Below are 19,606 nucleotides of genomic sequence, written 5' to 3'. Positions count from 1 at the left end.
GAGGGGTTTTTTTTTGTTAAAAGTAAGTAACAGAAAAACAGCAGGAATCAACGTATAACTGAGTCATCCAAGTAATGGGATTTCATTACAATACCACTGAGTACTTGTGAATTTATCTGTCATGTGTTTTGTTGCTGTGTACATTAACACCTCAGCTTTTGGTTTTCATCTATTTTAAATTCTTTTGCTAAGATTTATCCGATATGTTCTCACTGGATCGTGAATATCTAGTCAAAATAACTTTATTTCCATAAATGAAGTCCCTGTAAAATATGAAGAATGTGTGACTTTGCTCATTGTAACCTCTGTTTATACGAAAGCTACAACAGACACGAAAAGTCTGAGACAAATGAAAAGTTTTTGAAAGAAAATACACATAATCGAACTGTATTTTTTATAATGTTGATTTACAATTACTAATAATTTTAAATGTTGATTATTGACTAGTAAAAACTTTCTGGAATAAAGTACATGCAATTTGTTTTCACCATTTACTATGATAAGTTTCTTACGTTCTACTATTCATACCAATCTGAACCAAAATCTTTTCAAATGCTGGCATTTATTTCTGGGTAATTCTGCTTCCACAGCCAGCTGCTATGAAAGTGAGGCGAATGTTGTACCTCAGGTCCAGTCCAGTTCAGTGTGCGGCACAACATTGTTTACTGCTGCTGGCTCTTTGCCTGCCCTCTGAGCAAACCACAACAAAGAATGTCGCAATGGCCACAACACACCATGAAAGCAAAAAACACATTTTATGATCTTAAAAAAAGATCTAAGCTTCCCCAGGAAATAGATTTTACTCATCACTTTCTTGTAACTTGGTGAACCTGCTGTACAATTATGAGACATTAGAGGGTTCTTTTGTGTGTGTGTGTGTGTGTGTGTGTGTGTGTGTGTGTGCGGGTGGGGTGGGGTGGGGGGTTTCCATTCAAGTCAATAGTCGTTGGATGTTGGTAGTAGCACCTTGGTGATTGATGCCCTTCACAAACCCTACACCGTCTCCCTAGTTGCCATTAAGCTATCTTCTTCCTCCTGACATCAATCACCTTCTTGCTCATCTTCAGTTTTGTTTAAGTTATTTCCACAGTTATCTCCTGGTACTTCCCCTCCTGCACTCCTATTAAACAACAATTCATCAGGAATGTAGTCAACCAAAAGACCAATGAGGCATTCAGGTCTTTATATTTGCCCCATTTAGTTTTACACTTTTAATGAGCCAAGAGTCTAACGACGGATCATAATAAAACCAGTTTATGCACAATGTTACAGAGCAATATGAAAACATTCAAAAGACAGAAAACAACTAAAATTTAAAGAAGAAAATGAATTTTCTTCAACTCTTCTAAATATTACAAGGAAAAAAAAGGCTGGATTTATTTACACAAAGCGTAAACGAATGATGGGTGATTTGAAACTTTTGCATAGCAGTGCATTGTAAAATCAGATTTGAACCCCATGAGACCCCGACGGTTAGAACATGATACTGGATGTGGTGAACTATTTCAGAATAATCTTGTCTCGTCTTCTCAGACAATGCTGCTTGTCACGGTAACACAACAGATGGTATCGATCTGTTCTGTTACTTTGCCATTTCCATTTCAGCTCCAATACTTTATGAACACAGTACAAGTCATATCCACTGAGTTTAAAGTTTCTGCACAAAAATGTGTACATGAAACTAAATTAGTCCCCGTACAAGAATCATCCAATTCTCAGAGACTACTGCTGTTTGCGACTCACAGTTAGCATAAAATAAATTACCTTCCTCTGAAAATTGGTGTTAGTCATGAGGCAGATCTTGGACTTTACAACCACAGACCAAACATGTCACAAAGGTATTCAGGCAGCTATGTTAAATACAGTTTCACAACACTAATTAATTGACATATATATTCTCAAATTTATAAAAGTAAAAAAAATCTTGCTCTATTATAAAACTATGAAATTAGACCACAAGCGTATACAAAGTTAGTGCAGGAAAAGTATTCTGATTTAAAATTATCTTTGTATTTTTAAATCTACTTGAATTTTAGTCATGTTGATAATTTATTTTTTTTCATTTATTGCATATGAGATTTTCTGGCGTTCTCTAAATTGATTCCTATTTCTGTTTTTTAGCCAAGTCAACATTATTTGTAAAGAACTTTTAATACAGCAGGCACTGACCAAAGTGCTGAACAAAAAGTAGTGGAACTAAAATTCAAGAAAAATGTTGAAACAGGAAAATACAATATGAAATACAAAATAGAATACATGTAAAGAAAATACTAATAAATGAACCACTTATATCAGATTGAAAGCTAAGAACAAGAGGTGGGTCTTAAAATCAGAATTAAAATGGTAAGCAAACAGGCTTTTCTAATTTGCAGTGGAAAAGCGTTCATTGACTTTAGGAGGCGCAACGGCACATCTGCACTGGAGGGACAGAAAACTCCCTCATTATATGGAAATCCAGCAGATGGTAATTAAGCCATGGAAACAAACTCTTTCACATAACTTTAGTGCCGTGCTCACGTGACATGATCCTAAAGCACATCCCTGCATCCTGACATTGTCCTCCGAATTACACAGTATGTAGATGCAAAAATGTGACAAGGATGCAAAAATGAATAAGCAGATTTGAATCAAGTGCTGCGTTTGCATGCAACAAGAAGCATGAGAAACGGTGAGATGATATAGGTCAGGTTTAGAGAAGTCATTTCAAATAGGTCATGCAAGGTTAACCATAACTTACACGTTTAACAAACCCCACATGCTGCAAGAGAAAAACTGCAAATATATATATATATATATATATATATATATATATATATATATATATATATATATAATCCACTTTTTAGATTTTAATTTCTGTCTGACCTTTTTTTTGTGGATGTTTTCTTTCTTCCCTTTTTGCTTTTGTGCTTATCTCCAAAATGCCAAACAAATAATTTCACGAGACCAAAAAAGGACATCTCAACACCATATATATGTATATATATATGTACTGTTTACATAGGAAATGGCTACCATGTTAGATTTCATAGAAATCATGTTCAAAGACAAGCAAACAGGAAACAGTGCGTCAACCCACTACGAGCGCAGTTTGTCCTTTGAAAATAACACCACAAGATTCACCCCTCAAGAGAGAAGTCGATAACGTTTAAGATGAAGAAGAGAAAATATCCGAAACATCACTTCTGACTGGTCATAAAAAAAAGAAAAGAAAAGAAAAGAATTAGTGCGATGTAAAGATCTGCATTTCTTCCACCGATAAAATCAACAAGCCTGTGGTTTTGGAGACGGAACATGCGAACCGGAATCGTTCTGTTTTACTTTTTCTTTCCAACTATCGCAAAGGGTTGCTGTGGGAAAAAACAACAACCGAGGATTTTGACAGGTACTCCTCCCGGCTTTTTATGAACGTGTCTAAAGATTCAAAGCTAGCGTGCAGGAACTTATAAACAACTGAACAATTTGGTCAAAGGAACAAAAAGAGTTTGATGCAGCTGCAAAGCTCCTGTCTGCAGATCAGCCGTTTCATCACTACAAAGCTGTGGAGGGGGAAGTCTTTGTGATGCCATGCGATCCATCTGAGAAGTCCCCTGTGAAGAGAGCCGGAGCTGACGACGGCAAAGCATGTGGGGAAGAGTTTGTGGCTAAAGATGCTGGAGAAAACAGAAGCTTCACAGGGTAACTCATGTGGTCACTGTAACAACATTCATTTTAACTGAAAGCTAGAGTTTAACTCCATTCACTAAAGTGCCTCGAACATTGGGTTCATGTTTATATGTTGTTCCTTAAAAACGTATGTTTTATTACGCTACATACTAAAAGTTTCTTGGTTAAAGTATTGTTGATCCCACCTCTCCAACTTGACTGTTGCTGCAGGTCAAATTCGACTCTGCAGGTCATCGCAAAAACCAGTTTGAGATGCTTCGAGCCTGAAGAGAGCAGCGTGATGCTGCTGGCTCACATTGAGGGACGCATCCCCTGTCCCGGACATGCCTGTTATAACAACACAGGTGTGGTTTGGTACAAGGTGAAGTACATACAAGAGCAAAGTGACAACCTCTCACAACACCCAAAACCACTTCCTTGCAGAATCCATTTCTGATTGTTTTTCACGACTGAGGTACTTCGCCAGTGCCAAATGGGAGCGGTGACATGCACCTATAGGTCCCAAATTCACTCCTGTATGCCTTCTTGCAGAAAAACAGACTCGTATCTATAGCGAGAGAATCCTGTGTTGAAGACGGGGAGCTTCATCTCTGCACAGTCTACAGAGAGGACACGGGTGTATTTTATTGTGACAGACGAATAACTGAGCAAGGAGTCACGTGGGTCTTCAGGAGGGCCGTCCACGTTAAAGTCATACGTAAGACTTTTCGATATTTCTGCTATAATTCAAAAACCTAATCTGAAGACGTTTCATGCATGTGCTACACCATGACTGCCACAGTGAATCACACTCATGTTAAGAGCAAAGAAACAAAAGTCTGAAAGTTTTGATTTATCATTAAGCACCTCCTCTGTACTGCAAAGCAGACATACTGCTCACACCTGTTCTACGAACACACAAAATCTGCACTGAAAAATCACAAGGTCACAGTTCTGCAAAATGCAATAGACAAAACAAATAAGTCTTACATTTTTGCCATGTCATTCAATAAATGAATTGACAAATGCATGCAACAACTGCGTTCAAGCAGAAACATTTTCTGGGTCTTTTAAACATAAATTTCCATGTCCTAGTATGCCTTTCAAGCAACACTCCACTTAAAGGATTGCATTTTATGCATGCATCCACTTGTGAGCAGGCTCAGAATCATTGCAAGAACTTCGAAAACCTTCATTATGTGGGCAGTATGTTGCATTAGCCCCCAAATACGGCAGCGATTTTTCCAGATCACCAAGTGTGAGACGTGTTCGTCATAACTGTTTGTTTTTATTTCCCCCAACCAATAAATTAGTTTTTGAAACTAGGAGGCCTCTTCTGCAGAAAGTGGTCGACTGTGTGGTTGCTGGAGCCTTTGCTCTGCTGTGGTAGATGTGTGGTGTCAAAAATACATAAAATATACATATTGAACATTATATATATATATATATATATATATATATATATATATATATATATATTTATTTTTTTATTGGAGAAATGCATATCATCTAAGAAAAACAGTACCTTCATAACCTTTTAAAATCAGATGTATTGGTAAAAAAAATATATATTAATGAGCAGTCAGTCTTTAGGTCTGAGGCAGAGAGGAAGTTTCAGAAATGCAAGATTCAGTTTTTCCACTGTTAGCGAGAGCGCTCATGCTCATAGCATACTTTGTGGTTTTCCTTTTCCCACTAAACAGAGCTTACATACCCCAAGTAATGCTTTCCTGCAGTCACACTTGAATGTAAAGTTCATGTTCGTTTAAAATGTGAAATATTTTCCGGTTTCTTTGTCTTGTGTTTTTAATTGTCCAACTTTATGTATCAAAGTGTTAATAGTACAGACGCAGCAAATCTACTTAATAATAATGATAATAATAATAATTTACCAAGAGGTAAAAGAAGAGATAATTCACACTATTCAACACACTTATGTGACATTTCATAATGTCCAGTGATTCAAGTGCTTTTTAGCTCCAATAGAGAATTCATTAATTGCACAACTCAATGCATGTAGACGTCTGAATGCAGTGGCAACAAGCATAAGAACGGGGGGAGAATGTGGATTTAGGTAACCTGGTGGTTGGAGGCTTGCCAGACGGGTCTGAATATTTCAAAAACAACATTTTGTGGGGATTATCTGTGGCTCTAAGAAAAAGGCCACTGAGTAAGTGTGTGTGTCTCAATAGGGACACACACACACACACACACAATAGTCCCAATGACATATTGCCATTGTAAGTATTTTCCCTTGCATTAACTTTGACTGTTTCATTTCTGTAGTGCGCAACGTTTACTTAGAGATGCTACCATGAGGAAATCCACAGCAGCATTTGAAACCGCTTTTTGCTTAAACCAGCTAGTTACTTTATGGGGTATAATGTATTTATAAAAGTATTAAATAAGCCCTATTTGTTAAGAATGCTGTTATTTATCCTTCTTGGTGCACTTCTTGGTTCATCAGAACTCTGTTTTCACAGTACTTTTTTTTTTTTTTTTTTTTTTAAGAAAAATGAAACTAATCTAATCGCTCCATATCTGTGGCTTACCAGTGCTTTACTGTTTCACCTCTGAGTTTCTCAGTCACTTTCTTTTTTTTTTCTACCTTCTCCACTTGAAAGTGTTATCTAATTTGCTGGCGTGATGTTTGGTTTTATTCTGAGACAAGTTTTAATCTTGGCAATCTGAGTTTTAATCTTGGCAATCTGAGTTTCTCTTACAGTTTGATGGAGGATTTCCAGACTCGTAAAATATCATTTCCTACTCCAAAGTGTATTGAAATATCTACTTAAACTAACAGATTGTTAGTGATAACCCAAATCTGTGACACACAAAAACACATTTTTGTCCTGTTAAACCAAACTCATATAAATATGACTTATAGTCATCTAAAAAAAATAAATAAATACTGTTTCAATAACCATCAACAACTGACATTCTCACTGATTTTTTATGGCTGAAGAGGGAAAGTGGAAGACTGTTGCTGTCAATTAGATGCACTAGATTAACTGAACAATCAGTAAATGTGACCACCACTATAAAAGCTGCAACTTTAGTTCTGCACTTTTAAGGATGAAATTAACAATAGTCTTACATAGCATGCTGATTAATTTCTTTTTGCATTTTTATATGTAAGAGTTTCTATGTTTGTATAGCGTAACATCTTTGAAGTCCCATGTTTTGCAGAATGAAAATATAACTTTAGTTCCTGTTACCACAGCATTTACAGAAGCAAACTCTCCTCCCGTGGTTAAGTATCCAGCTGCCAACATGACTGAGGAGGTTGAGCTTGGTAAGTGCGTTGATGCAGCTAAATTGACTAACATCAAAATCCTTGATTTTTTTTTTTTTTTTAATCACCGATTTTTTTATTTACATGATATAGACTATTTAGAATATCCCAGCGTAGTTGAGCCAGGCATTTTATACCTGTACATCTGAAACAAGTTGTTTTCTGTTTCAGGTCAGCCTCACAACCTCTCGTGTGAGGTAGACTTTGATTTTGAGGTAAACATTTCTCGAAAAGTAGAGTGGTTCATGAATTATGGCGGCGATATGGACAACATGACCCTGGTAGACACGGAGCGACATGAGTGAGTGAATAAGGGCACTTTCAACTCACAGCTTTGCTTTGAAATGGAAAGTAAGTTAATGTTCTTCTACATTCCAGAGAAGTCTTCTTTTCAGATATCAAGGTTACGCAGACGTACACCATAAAGGAAGTGACGCCTCAGCACCTGAAGCACGCATACACCTGCTTAGCCGGCAACACTGTGGGAAACAACAATGTCACAATTAAACTTAAAGAAAAAGAGCAAGGTAGCTCATTTGTGCTCCATTTGTTATGCATTTTCAATTCAGCATTTGAGCTTTTAAAATTACGTCGTCGCTCCAACAGCTGCATATAAAAAACAATAACCGAGTCAGCTACATCGGTATGACTGGGCGCTTTGGTTATTACGTTTAGTTTCCTTAAATCAAACTTGTGTGGGTGTGAACTGATGAAGCAAAACCCAAAACTAAAACCACGTGGATTTATAAAAGCTCAGATTTTGATTGAGAAGATAACATAATCATATCAGCTCAACAACAAAAGAATGCTATTCAGGTAGCTGCACCAAGATAAAAATATTATGGTTCATTTTTTGTCTGGACAAAATGTTGTAGTAATTATATTTTCAACTATAGTAGATAACAAGATTAAAAAAAATCCATTTAAGTTTTTTATTTGATTACATTTTTAAGCCAAACTTACCAATTTTTTCATTATTTTAGAAAATGTTCTCCATTCTCACTCAATCCCAAAGAGGCCAAAGTTCAAATCATTTTGCAGCTTTAGTTGATTTTTTAACGGATTATGTTTCATTTTAAAACCTTTAGCAAAAAACAATAATGTGTCATACTTGTTCATTATGCTAAAAAAAATGAATTGCCTTGTTGGGGTGCCAATAAGAAAATAAATAGTTTATCTGATTGTGTATTGTAGTAATTAAGCTACACAGTAATGCCATTTTAAGATGTGTGTGTGCTTTCATTCCAGGGAAATGGCGGTCACTGGTCGGTTATCCGTTTGGCTGCTTTCTGCTGGTCGTCAGCCTGGGAATCATCCTGCATGTGAAGTGGGTGGAATTACAGCTCATCTTCAGATCACGCTTCCAGTTTGGAAAAGATGATGGAGGTCAGAAAACACGCACACGCGCATGCTACGACTAATCTCATTGCTAAGATCTGACATTGTGAAATCTCGCGTTATTTTTATCAGGCAAATCGATGCAGTTTTCTGACAATACACAGGAATGTTGCTTATGATAGAGAACAAAATAAATTCCTACTTTAATATTTAAATATATATTTTTCTTACCTTGCAGAGAAGGAATTTGATGTTTTCGTGTCATATGTGTGGACTGGTCCATCAGCAGAGGCGGTAAAATGTTTGGCCATTTCCTCCAAGCCTTACAGTGACGCAGGAGGTATGAGCCGATATGCGTATCATTGTTTGGATTTAAAAGAGAACAAAAAAGCTCATGTTTTGTCTCCTCCGAATATCAAACGTAGAGATACAGAGCCGTGAGGAACCGATAGAAATGCGGCTGACCCGGGTGTTAGAGGACCAGTGGGGGTATCGCGTCTGTCTGCTGGAAAGGGACATTCTTCCAGGAGGAGGTAATAGCATCAGCTGCGTGTGTGTATCTGTCTCCACAAATGTTTCTTTTTTTTATTAATTATCTGATCTTGCTTTACAGCTTACACAAACGATGTGGTTCTCACTATAAACAGAAGTCGAATGCTCATCTGTGTCTTGTCAGCTAAATATTTCGCCAGCAGCAACGCTGTGTTTGTACTGGAATCAGGAGTCAAGGTAGGCCGGAATATTTCAGAGGGGTTTCTAAACCTATAGCTGCTTTTTTTCCCTTTTTTTTTTTTTTTGAGAGTGTACTACAGTGGAAACTGGAAAATAAAATAAAAAACTCACAATATTAAAAAAAATAATAATTTTGGCTCTTTGATCCGCCAGATAACAGATTCACAATTAGTCAAAAATGGATGGTTTTAAAAGGATAGTTTCTACATTCTCATAGAAAGTTATCAAATGATAAATTATGCTTTGAGATTTTGCATTGCACATAATTATTCAAAATTAATTCCACCTAAGTTGTTTCATTTACATACTTATCGATTTAAATGTTTTTGCATGTTTTTTTTTTAAATACCAGAAGAAGAAACGCAAGCTAGTACAATCCCCACTGCTTTTCATTCACAAGAATCTCTAGTTCAACATTTTCTACATAATTCCCCCACGCGCCCGCACAAAACTTTGTGGGCTTTTAAAGGAAAAAAAAGAAAACACCATAACTGTTACAAATCCAGTTTATACTCATCCTGAGAGCAATACAAAAACAACTTGGTTTCATTTTGTGGCTGTTTTGACATAAACTGAAACCGGTACCGGTGCAAGAAATCAAGAAGCTCACTCCACAACAAAACACAAAGAACCCTCTGTAGTTTCTGAATGTTTCAGTTTACCATCCTGATTCACTAGTGAAGTCATTTTAACCCCAGTGACTCACATCTTCTTCCACATCTTTAGGCCTTACTGCAAAACTCTGCCCTCAAGATGCTCTTGATTTGGACCAGAGGAACTTCGGCATCCTTCATCCAGCCAGAACCTCCACTGCCCAAACTGGTGCAGAGAGCCTTGAAGGTGCTTCCCAGTCTGCAGTGGAGCACAGACGCACCTTCCACGACCGCCAGGAGCTTCTGGATCTCTTTGCAGAAAGCCATGCCAGCTGACGGAGCGAGGCCGGCTTCACGTGTGCAATGAGAGGCCTGAGGTGTGGGAAAAACGTTTCCCCGCTGGAACTCATTATGCGTTAGTTTTCATAAACATGCGTCACCAAAAGACCGTATCATAAAGCTAAAGCTGAATCTGAAATGTAAATAAATATGTAATTTATCATGATTTCTCCTACTGCTGCAATAAATAAATGAAAACCATTTTTTTTAAATTCATACTCACTAGACATGACTGAAACAAAGACAACAGCAATAGTTGATATATTTTATTCAGAGATGTCAGAACGAATGGCTGCGTAATCCACAGAAAAATCAAAACTATACATTTTGGATAGTGGGAAAAGAGTTGAAGACACAACACACATGTTGATGAGTTAAATTCAAAAGGAAAATAGTTTTGGGAAAGTACCTAATTTTAACAAAAGGGCAACCAAGAAAGTGTGTATGGTAACGATTCAATGTTTAAATATTTGACAACAGAGAACATTTACTGCAAGCGCGACAAACTGGATTTCGGCTGCATGTTTGACAGGGCAAATGAGGCAGAAATTAAAACAAAAAGTGTTCTCATAGGTGAGGGAGTTGGTAAAAGCAAAGGGCTGTGCAGTAAAAGTGAAGATCTAAATTCAAAAAAGAATTTAATCTGAAAGCAAAACAAAAAGAAAATAAAAACCTACACTTAATAATTTAACCCACCGACTAGTTTGTGGATTAAAAAATAAAACATTGTCACTATGTACATTTTTACACCAACGTCAGACAAGCAACATGCTTGTTAGGATTAAACCATACCAGCGCATGGAGGAGGGAACAAAAACGGTAACAGCATGAGGACAGAGACTATCCCAATCATCCAATTAGCCAACAAAACAAAAGCAAGACGTAGCGAAGAAAAAAGTAAATTATTTTCTGGCCATCTTCTCCCTTCGTCATTACTACTCCACATCTCTGGAGACAAGAGGCACCAGGCAAAATGTCTCCTCTTGAGTTAAGATCAACCAGCTGTGGTTAAAAGCGTAAACACAAGGTGGAAGACTGAAAGTAGCCTTCACTGCTGTGCGCCAAGTTGTACAAACCGAGGCTGCAGAGACAAAATTGAGAGCCTTCGTAGATATCTCACATTAACAAGTACAAAAATGTCATTTAGTGACAGAACTTTGTGGCAGTGATTTACAACTTGTCAGACTGGGCCTTCAGCTTCCTCTCCCAGAGTTTCTGATTATCAGAGAAGCCCTGCTTGCCCTTGTTGAAGGAGTTGGGGCCTGCAGATGTTGGGGTCTCCCTGAAAAGATAAGTTTATCGTCTTAGGTCAAGTTAAGAAAAAGTTAACACACAAAAAAAATCTCCCTCACAAAATGTGTTTTTTTTTTCTTTTTGAAAAAAAAAAAAAAAAATATATATATAAAAAACTGATTTACTAAAACAAAAACAGGCAAAACTGTCACAGCTTTTGTACCTCCCAATGTTCTTCATCCTCATCTTTGCTTCTGGAGGCATTTCTTCTGGTTCGCTCTGCACAAGGGAAAAAAAAAACTAACATCAGCTACTTTTCATCGATTCCACTTCATATGACGTTTTTGTTTTTTTCCTGAGCGGGTACTTACATCATCATCTTCGTTAAAAACTGACACCAGCTTTTTTGGAGGAAGTGATGGCACTACCTCCTTGGGTTTCTAGAACCGGTCAGGGACAAAATAACAAAGTAAAATGGCAAAGCAGCATCACACTTCCTTGTTTTGTAAAGTAACAAAAAGACATCCTCATATTCAGTAAGAGTTAAGTAAAAAATATAAAATAAAAATAGTAATTAACCAACTTTAGGCTGTTTCAAAACACAAACACATGGAAATAGAATCTGCTTATCTTTATAACCCAAAGACATCAAAATTTCCATGGCTCAGACCTAAGTGTGTTCATTTTAAGGCTGTTCTGCAACTACTTTCACAATACTATCTGCACAAATTGTATTCTGTAAAGATATACTGCTCAACACTTACCGTTGCTCCTAGTTTGATAGAAATAGGGTTTGATTTCTTCGCCATTTTACTGCCCATGCTGAAGCCAATTTTGGAGGTTTTGCATGGTGCTGGTTGGTCTGCTGAGGACTCGTCCTCGTCTTCAGGGGTAAGATGCTGAGATGTGCGTTTGACAGCAGTCCCATCTGCCCCCCCAGTGCTACAAGAGACAGGCTTAGTTTTCACTCTGTCCTCCTCCTCCTGTGGCCCTGCTTGAGGCAAGACAACTCACCAAGGTGAACAACTGCTTTGTGGGATCTGGGAGTGTTCAAAGCTACAATTTAAGTTCTTATTTGCTTAGAATTCAGATTGCAAGTCTAATTTATGAATGTCACAGTTAATGGCAGTAGCTGATAGAGTTTACACCACATATGGAGCCAAGGATAGCACTAGGAAAACTGCAGATATTACAAACTAGAAGAAAACATGAATTGATACACTGAAGTCACTGCAGCTGCCATCTTAACAGTGACAGTGCTAGTCAAATTATTCTAGAATAAAAGGTTAGTTTCTTAAAAACATATTTCAAATGCCTTTAAACTTGATCATGCAGGCTTTCTACTTTATATCAAGGTAGTCACAATGTAGTGACTACCTACACTACATAGTAGGTAGATTATTTCAATGCCTTTTCCCTAACTAGGAAATGATTTTTGATTTGTTGGGGGAGAAAAAAAAAACAATGATCACATATGAAGAATTATATTAAAAGGTCTATTCAGGATTTGTGAAAATGAATGCACATGAATATCACTACTATGCAGCATAAACAGAGCATATTCTTAAAAAAAGAGCTAATCATATTTAATATACTACTATTACTACCGATGCATGGTTACCTTAAAACAAAAATTCATAGTGGTTTCAGTCAGATACAAACCATATAGATATGGTGTGATTTTAATTAGACACATTTTTCATCTGGCATTTAACACCAGCCAAATAAAAATGATAAAATAAAGCCAACAGCATTAAAAACTGAATGCAGTTGCTTATTTCATTATTCTTTTATCTAGCCATCAATAAATCAAAAAGTAATTTAATAGTGTCTCCAATTCCTCTTACATCAAGAGGTTTGCCTTGCAACTGCCTGTGCTAAGTTAGCTTAGCAAATTCTTAGCTTAACTTAGCAAATAACAAAAGACTACTGTTACCTAAACTCATGTAAATGATCAGTAATTCTCTTCGCTCATGGTGTGTAGCCTCATTAACACACTTTAAGTAACATTACTTGCAGCCTTAATCCAGCGTTAATGGTACTAGCAGTAGCCAGCTAAAGCTAACATGTAGTTCTCTCGTTGAAGTTCACAAAACGTCTATTTGTAGGACGAGCTTCTTTTAAGCAAACGGGTAGCACATCAATATACTATTTAACAGTTGTTATGTGTTAACTAGATTTTAAACATCAAAACAGCACAAGTATCACCTCCGTCGTCGGAGCTATTTTTCCTGACAGGCCTGTTATCCGCCATCATATCTTTCTCTGGCATCTGCCACTAGTCTTTATTTGGCGCTGTTTGATTTATGAACTTCACAATATTCGCAAAATAGAGACGAAGAAGAAGCAGCAGAAGGGGGAAAAAAACACAAAAATTATATCAAGCTAACTTGTAAGGGAAAGAGAGAAGCAGGTAAGAAATATTCAGTTACCAAGTTAAGAAAAACATTATGTCAGGGGATCAGTTTTAAGACATATAAAAGAAATTAAGACGGTAACTGCATTCCAGATTGCTTGAAAATACTGTCTGTGTGTTGTGTTAGCTAACCTTCGTTTTCTGTGGCACTGCTATCTTAAGGTAGCATGCGACTAATATCCTACATATTAATCCACATTATTACCAAATAATGTCGCATAATTTCTTTTTCGCTGGTATTTTTTTAAATCCACCCAGGGGTTTGAAATGTTTTACAACTTATTTCCTTGAGCCTTGAAACGTCACCTCTAATCGAAAAGGTTTGTTTGATGATTGAGTCATTACAGGGAAGGAATTCCTACATTTCTGGGTTTGAATAGAACTTGAAACAGTTTAAAGCATTCGGAATTAATGTATTTAATGCTACCACAGGCTTCAGGGTTAATTACCCTTCAACCAGCATATGTAAAACCATAGGCATGTGCCCTCTGTTCATGCATGTATTTCTAATTTCTTTATTGTTTCTCTTAGGTTCTTTGTAAAGTTTTTGGTTAAACAATGTACCAGTCGGCATGGGACAGGCCCTGTGTATATGCTCCCGTGGTTCCATCACCATTGATAACAAAAAGTACTACTTTGTCCAGAAACTGGATGAAGGGTGAGTTGACTTGATTGTGTTGTAAGGTTTCATGTCACCTGCTGTGCAACTTTATATTTATTGTAATGGATCTTACTGTAAATCATGCAAAATATAAGCTCTGTCTTTTACACAGCAGCCCTAATTAAGTTTTTTTTTTTTTTTAATGCAAACCCCAAAATGCGAAATTTCCCTTCCCCCCCCCCCCCCCTTTTATTGTCATGCTTCCTCTAACCGGCTTTCTCTCTGTCAATTCAGTGGGTTCAGCTACGTTGATCTGGTTGAGGGGGCAAAGGACGGACAGTTCTACGCTCTGAAGAGGATCTTATGTCATGATCGCCAGGCTCGCCAGGAGGCTCAGACGGAGGTGGAAATGCATCAGATGTTTAATCATCCCAACATCTTGAGCCTGGTTGCATATGCCTTCTCTGACAGCGGAGGCAAGACGGAAGCCTGGCTACTTCTGCCTTACGTTAGAGTAAGTCGATGCTGTAATTTGGAGGACGAAGGAAACTTGCCACAGTGTGATCCTGTTGTGATTTGTTTGTGTGTTTGTGAGCAGAAAGGAACCCTGTGGTCTGTCTTAGAGAAGCTAAGAGACAAAGGGAGCTCAATGCCAGAAAACCAGATTTTGAAAATCTTCCGCGGAATCTGCTCTGGTTTGAAGACTATTCATGACAAAGGCTATGCCCACAGGTAACGTCGCCCAACTTTCAGAGATGAGCAAATCGTATTTGTTGTAGTTTATGTGATGTTGTATGCATCCATGTGCCAAAACACAAAGCGCAAGTGGGTCTATGTAAAAGATATGATCACAGGAGGATTCCATAAAGAAATACAGATTAGTTTCACATATTTTTTTAGATGCAGTTGTTTTAAGTAAATATTCATTTATTTGGTCCAAGAAAGAAATAACCATCTGCAGAAACACTGCAAATAATTATTGACGATGGACATCATGGAGGGGCGATGTGAAGCGGAACAGCTAATCATATCTTGCATGTTAACACGCAGCCTGCCCAATATCATAACTACAGAAGTTGAGACTTATGCTCATGAACAGATTAATAAGATTAGTTTTATTCATCTGTGCCCAATCTGCTCGTCCATCACAGAAAAGCACGAGAAGAGTGATGAAGGCTTTTGATTATTGAAAACATAGTGTGATAAGAGTGATGTGTATGAATATTTGACAGCACTGCTGTGTAAAAACATTTAAATTAGCAAGTCTGCTGATGTGCTGGGTTTTTTTTTTTTTTTTTTTTTTTGTTTGCCAAAACATTCTAAGTTTGCCATTCCTACAGAATTCAGCTTTCAGTGTTTATAACTTTGTGACTGACTTGTGTGTAAAAAGCCGTCTGGTTATTATTGTCCACCATTTGTGTAATTTTATTTAAATCTGACAGGGATCTGAAACCCACAAATGTTCTCTTGGATGAGGAAGACCGGCCAGTTCTAATGGATCTGGGCTCAATGAACCGGGCAAGAATTGAGGTAATAGTGGACATCTATGGAAAGTTGGAAAATCTTTACTTATCAATTGTGAATATGTTCACATGGTGATAGCCGCCTATAAAATTATGAAGTTAATTTGATGTGATCAACAGACTGCAACACATGTTGTCACTTAGACACATATTGTCGCAGAGACAGAAGTGTTAAAACATAGTATATAGCTGCCATTAATTCATAAATGATGCTGAATACTCCAACAGGTTTTCTTTTTCAATAAAAGGTTCTGGTTTTTCACCACTAGGTGGCAGCTTAGCATTGTTGATGCTATTATAACTCTCCATAAGATGAGGCTCACATCCTAACATCTTCTGTCTTTCTGGTAGTTTTTCTCAGTGCAGCCATTGTACATGTATTTTGTTTTCAAATCAACAGCACCGTTTTTATCTGTTAATTCAGGGGGAAAAAAGCATTTCTCTTTGAATTCATAACTTGGATGTTCAGAAATGGTGTCAAAGATTGTATTTTAGTTTTATTTGTGCTGTGAACGTTGAAGTTTACCAGATTTACTTTTAGGCGTTACTCACCCTGTCAGGACTTTAATACTTATTGATCTGTTTTTTATTTTTTTAAATAGGTCAGAGGATCCAGAGAAGCCATGACTGTGCAGGACTGGGCGGCCCAACGATGTACCATTTCCTACCGAGCTCCTGAACTCTTTAACGTCGAAAGTCACTGCATTATAGATGAGCGTACTGATATTTGGGTAAGACGTCTTCCTCCCCGTTTTGAGCAAATTGTCCAGTTTATTTACTGTATTTAACTCTGGATCTCTCCGACGCTTGAAATAAAAGTGAAAATCTTTAGTTCTCCTTCTGTGTGTGTTTCCATAAACCTCCAGTCGCTGGGCTGCGTGCTGTACTGCATGATGATGCTGGAGGGCCCTTATGATCTGATCTTTCAGAAGGGGGACAGTGTCGCTCTGGCTGTCCAGAATCCAGTGACCATCCCTTCAACTTGTAGGTCAGTATTCAAACTGCAACAACAAGGATGAGCACTTACAACAGCATTTTCAAAGTTTTGTAGCAGTTGTTAACCAAGATTTCTTTACACTTCTTGCATTTTTCATCCACTACTTCCGTCTTGTACTGTGTCTTGTTGCTTTTGACGACTTCTTCCAGCAAAATAACAACAAGTAAAATTCTTGTCGTTTGTGATTCAAATCTAAACTATTAGCTCAACATTTGCATCACTGGAGGTGAATTAATCTTTTGTGTGTCTGTTTTTGATTCAGTTACTCCAACGGTCTCCAGACGCTGCTGAGCTCCATAATGGTTTCGAATCCCCAGGAGCGACCGGGCGTCGGCTGGGTCCTCGACCAGGTCCAGGACCTGCAGAGCCGCAGTCCAAACACTCAGACCAACATGGTGTGACTCCTGCGTGGTGCACTTCATGTAGGGCCATGGACACTTCACCACGTCAGCGTACCTTCGCTTAGTTCCACGGTGAAATCTCACCTTTTATTTGTTCTCTTAAAGTGTAAATTGCTTTTTTTTTTGTTTTTTTTTTATTTTTGTTTTTTTAAATCGTGACAGTTGCTATCTAATTAATTGCTTAATCCTTTTAAAGCAAAATTAAATAAATGCCTTAAATTGTTTCACACTCTAAAGTGCAATGCACTACCCTGTCGTTGGTATTAGGATAATTTCACTTTCTTTCTTTCTTGATGGCTGTTAAAGGGAATGAATAGTTCATGTTTTTCTCAAATGATCGGCATTTCATTTTAGCCTTTGAATAGTTCTGGGAAAAAGGGAGAGGTGTTCGCTGGGTTTACCAAAAAGCAGACAAAATCATTCATCATGTCATATCTTGTTGGCTTTATCTGTTCTGAGTAAAATGAATCCAAACCTACATTACGTAAAAAGGTCAATTTTGAGTAAATGGCTGGAGGATTTAGTTATTTACATCTTACAGGGTGCCACTCTGTCCTCCTTTTTCCAAAGCTAACCTGGGACAAATAGCCAATGCTGTATATTTAGTACCTGCAGCTTCCTGTCCTGCTTCAGTAAGCGATATATTGTAACGTTTGGGCACAGCAATGCAGTCGCTGCATTGCCATTCCAATGAAGCTGAAATCAGCTGCCAGCTGATTGCACTAATAGACGGCCTCAATTTGTTTCCTTTGACACACATAAGGCACGGTTGCTGTAGAGACCCAACTTTGTGAAGTTTGAATGCCTGATATTTAGCTCGAAATGTGTATTTTAACAAAGAAAATTATTTTATGTTTAATGGGAAAAAAATGAAGCAAGCGTCAATTTCTTGTTGGATATAGTTATAGTTTTTATGAATATTGTCATTATTATAGTCGGATAATATTGAAATTGACACTTTCCAGTGAATGAATGTTGCTTGAATTTAGCATGTTGGGTTACATTCTCTGTGAAAAAGGACTAATGTTTATCTGTTTCTCCTCAGTTTTGGTCCAACATCTGTTTTTAAAACATCAGCTGTTATTTTTAGACAACACCTTCACATTTTCTCTGTTTATAAACGCCATCTTTTAGCCCCAGTTGGAGTCACCAGTGCAGTGTGTGTCTACATAGTGCTGTGATTATTCATCTGTGTTTACTGACACTTTATTTACAGTTCCAGATTTCCATGTCTTACATCACAAGTAGGTAAAAACAACAAATCTGATGATTAGACCAAAGGTTATATAATCAAGAAAACGGCTTTTTAGATTCAGTAATCCCATAGAAAAACATATATTGACAGTATGTTGAGGCGGTACGGTTTATGCTACTGCAGGATGACACTTTTCTTGTTATCGTATCATTTTTATGTTTATAATAGTGTTTTAATCAAATTAGTATTTTGCATTCCAGAATTGCCTGTGTTTAGTATTGATTTCCTGACACGTATGTGTGTGTGTGTGTGTTTCACACTTTAGTTTTCTCAGGGTATGCTTACATAACCGAAGATCCACACTAGTGGATTACCAAGGTACCTGGAAAAACAAATGTTTTTGGCAGTCATAATTAATTTATTGCTTTTGCGGCTGTAACGCAGTAATATTTTGACCATGAAGAGCCAAATTAGCTTTGTTATTTGAGTTGTACAGTTAGAGTTTATTGACTTTTTGGTGTAAAAACATCTTCTTTTGATGCAACGGTTGGTTTCAAGCAATGACTTTAAAGTCTTGTGTTTTTGCAAATTAAAACCTACTTTAATGCTGCTGGTAAGACAGTGGAACGATGTGAGTCAGTCGTTATTAAAAGGTTATTTATGATTACTGGAAATTGGTAAAAACAAAAACAAAAAAAAACATCTCATATTTTCCGCACTGTAATGATGAGTGTATAAATGTTAAATATGTAGCATTCTATATTCTGTACACTTTGTAATAATTATGAAATAAAACTACTTCCTCTAATTTGCTCTATTCTAAGCGCTCCTTCCTCTGCTTATACTTTAATAAACAAAAGCCAGTGGAGACCCCTGCTGTCAAAAAGTGGCGTTGCAGTGAAATACGTTGTGTAAAGGTGAGACGAGGAATGCCGGGAACCAAGGTTTGCAAGCACAATGTCACAGCATGATGGCTTCTGTCTCACTGTTTTAATGTTTTGACTGAAAACTAAATGGTAAAACAAATCAGAGTCTTGAAACTGAATTGTAGACATAAATCAAACTTTTAAGCAATCGTTGATGTAGTTAGAATAGAAGCTGCATTCAGACTTAGGAAAAATGAATCTTGATTAATGCTCAAATCTTTCCTATGCTCGAATCTTTTCTATGCTCGAGACCTCTTAGAAAACCTGAACATGCACAGGCAGAAAGTTCAAACTTCATGCAGAAAATATACATGTTGGCTATTTGAAGAGAAATGACTGAAATGATATGTGTAGATGAGATGAGCTGCATCG

At 37.3% G+C, this 19,606-nt stretch overlaps 3 protein-coding genes across 4 annotated transcripts; 2 read left to right on the top strand and 1 right to left on the bottom strand.

Moving 5' to 3' along the window:
* The first annotated feature begins 3,091 nt into the window (after positions 1–3,091).
* LOC106956611 (interleukin-18 receptor accessory protein-like) lies at positions 3,092–10,143 on the top strand. Its single transcript, XM_015047562.1, has 12 exons — positions 3,092–3,385; positions 3,516–3,678; positions 3,877–4,027; positions 4,198–4,363; positions 6,869–6,940; positions 7,112–7,241; positions 7,319–7,467; positions 8,189–8,326; positions 8,517–8,618; positions 8,704–8,811; positions 8,892–9,007; positions 9,737–10,143. Exons 1-12 carry the CDS (start codon positions 3,295–3,297, stop codon positions 9,968–9,970), a joined length of 1,620 nt encoding a protein of 539 aa, XP_014903048.1. The 5' UTR covers positions 3,092–3,294; the 3' UTR covers positions 9,971–10,143.
* Positions 10,144–10,195: 52 nt separating this feature from the next.
* On the bottom strand, positions 10,196–13,486 carry pcnp (PEST proteolytic signal containing nuclear protein). Of its 2 annotated transcripts, none has more exons than XM_015047566.1 (5): positions 13,384–13,486; positions 11,940–12,166; positions 11,547–11,615; positions 11,399–11,454; positions 10,196–11,224 (listed from the first exon to the last, which is right to left on the bottom strand). In XM_015047566.1, the coding sequence occupies exons 1-5, from the start codon at positions 13,445–13,447 to the stop codon at positions 11,113–11,115; spliced, it is 528 nt and encodes a 175-aa protein (XP_014903052.1). In that variant the 5' UTR covers positions 13,448–13,486; the 3' UTR covers positions 10,196–11,112. The 2 variants fall into 2 exon arrangements, with proteins under 2 accessions (XP_014903052.1, XP_014903051.1); XM_015047565.1 differs by having other exon boundaries at positions 11,940–12,169; positions 13,384–13,477.
* A 22-nt stretch (positions 13,487–13,508) lies between these two features.
* stk16 (serine/threonine kinase 16) lies at positions 13,509–19,116 on the top strand. Its single transcript, XM_015047563.1, has 8 exons — positions 13,509–13,588; positions 14,123–14,249; positions 14,487–14,706; positions 14,791–14,924; positions 15,635–15,722; positions 16,318–16,446; positions 16,582–16,703; positions 16,975–19,116. The coding sequence occupies exons 2-8, from the start codon at positions 14,164–14,166 to the stop codon at positions 17,111–17,113; spliced, it is 918 nt and encodes a 305-aa protein (XP_014903049.1). The 5' UTR covers positions 13,509–13,588; positions 14,123–14,163; the 3' UTR covers positions 17,114–19,116.
* The last annotated feature ends 490 nt before the right edge of the window (positions 19,117–19,606 follow it).

Source organism: Poecilia latipinna, unplaced genomic scaffold (assembly GCF_001443285.1).
Source record: "Poecilia latipinna isolate Pla-1442-1.1 unplaced genomic scaffold, P_latipinna-1.0 Scaffold833, whole genome shotgun sequence".
Lineage (NCBI taxonomy): Eukaryota > Metazoa > Chordata > Actinopteri > Cyprinodontiformes > Poeciliidae > Poecilia > Poecilia latipinna.
This window is presented reverse-complemented; position numbering and strand designations above follow the sequence as displayed.

What these genes read in the sequence shown, in the direction of transcription:
- pcnp (XM_015047565.1), bottom strand. Translation starts at nt 13,447, where the DNA reads ATGCCAGAGAAAGATATGATGGCGGATAACAGGCCTGTCAGGAAAAAT. An exon ending in CTATCAAACTAGGAGCAACG is followed by an intron (nt 11,616 to 11,939) that starts GTAAGTGTTGAG and finishes GACCGGTTCTAG; the next exon opens with AAACCCAAGGAGGTAGTGCC. An exon ending in AGGATGAAGAACATTGGGAG is followed by an intron (nt 11,225 to 11,398) that starts GTACAAAAGCTG and finishes TTATCTTTTCAG; the next exon opens with GGAGACCCCAACATCTGCAG.
- stk16 (XM_015047563.1), top strand. Translation starts at nt 14,164, where the DNA reads ATGGGACAGGCCCTGTGTATATGCTCCCGTGGTTCCATCACCATTGAT. An exon ending in GTCCAGAAACTGGATGAAGG is followed by an intron (nt 14,250 to 14,486) that starts GTGAGTTGACTT and finishes CTGTCAATTCAG; the next exon opens with TGGGTTCAGCTACGTTGATC. An exon ending in TACTTCTGCCTTACGTTAGA is followed by an intron (nt 14,707 to 14,790) that starts GTAAGTCGATGC and finishes GTTTGTGAGCAG; the next exon opens with AAAGGAACCCTGTGGTCTGT.
- LOC106956611 (XM_015047562.1), top strand. Translation starts at nt 3,295, where the DNA reads ATGCGAACCGGAATCGTTCTGTTTTACTTTTTCTTTCCAACTATCGCA. An exon ending in ACAACCGAGGATTTTGACAG is followed by an intron (nt 3,386 to 3,515) that starts GTACTCCTCCCG and finishes TCCTGTCTGCAG; the next exon opens with ATCAGCCGTTTCATCACTAC. An exon ending in GTAGACACGGAGCGACATGA is followed by an intron (nt 7,242 to 7,318) that starts GTGAGTGAATAA and finishes TCTACATTCCAG; the next exon opens with AGAAGTCTTCTTTTCAGATA.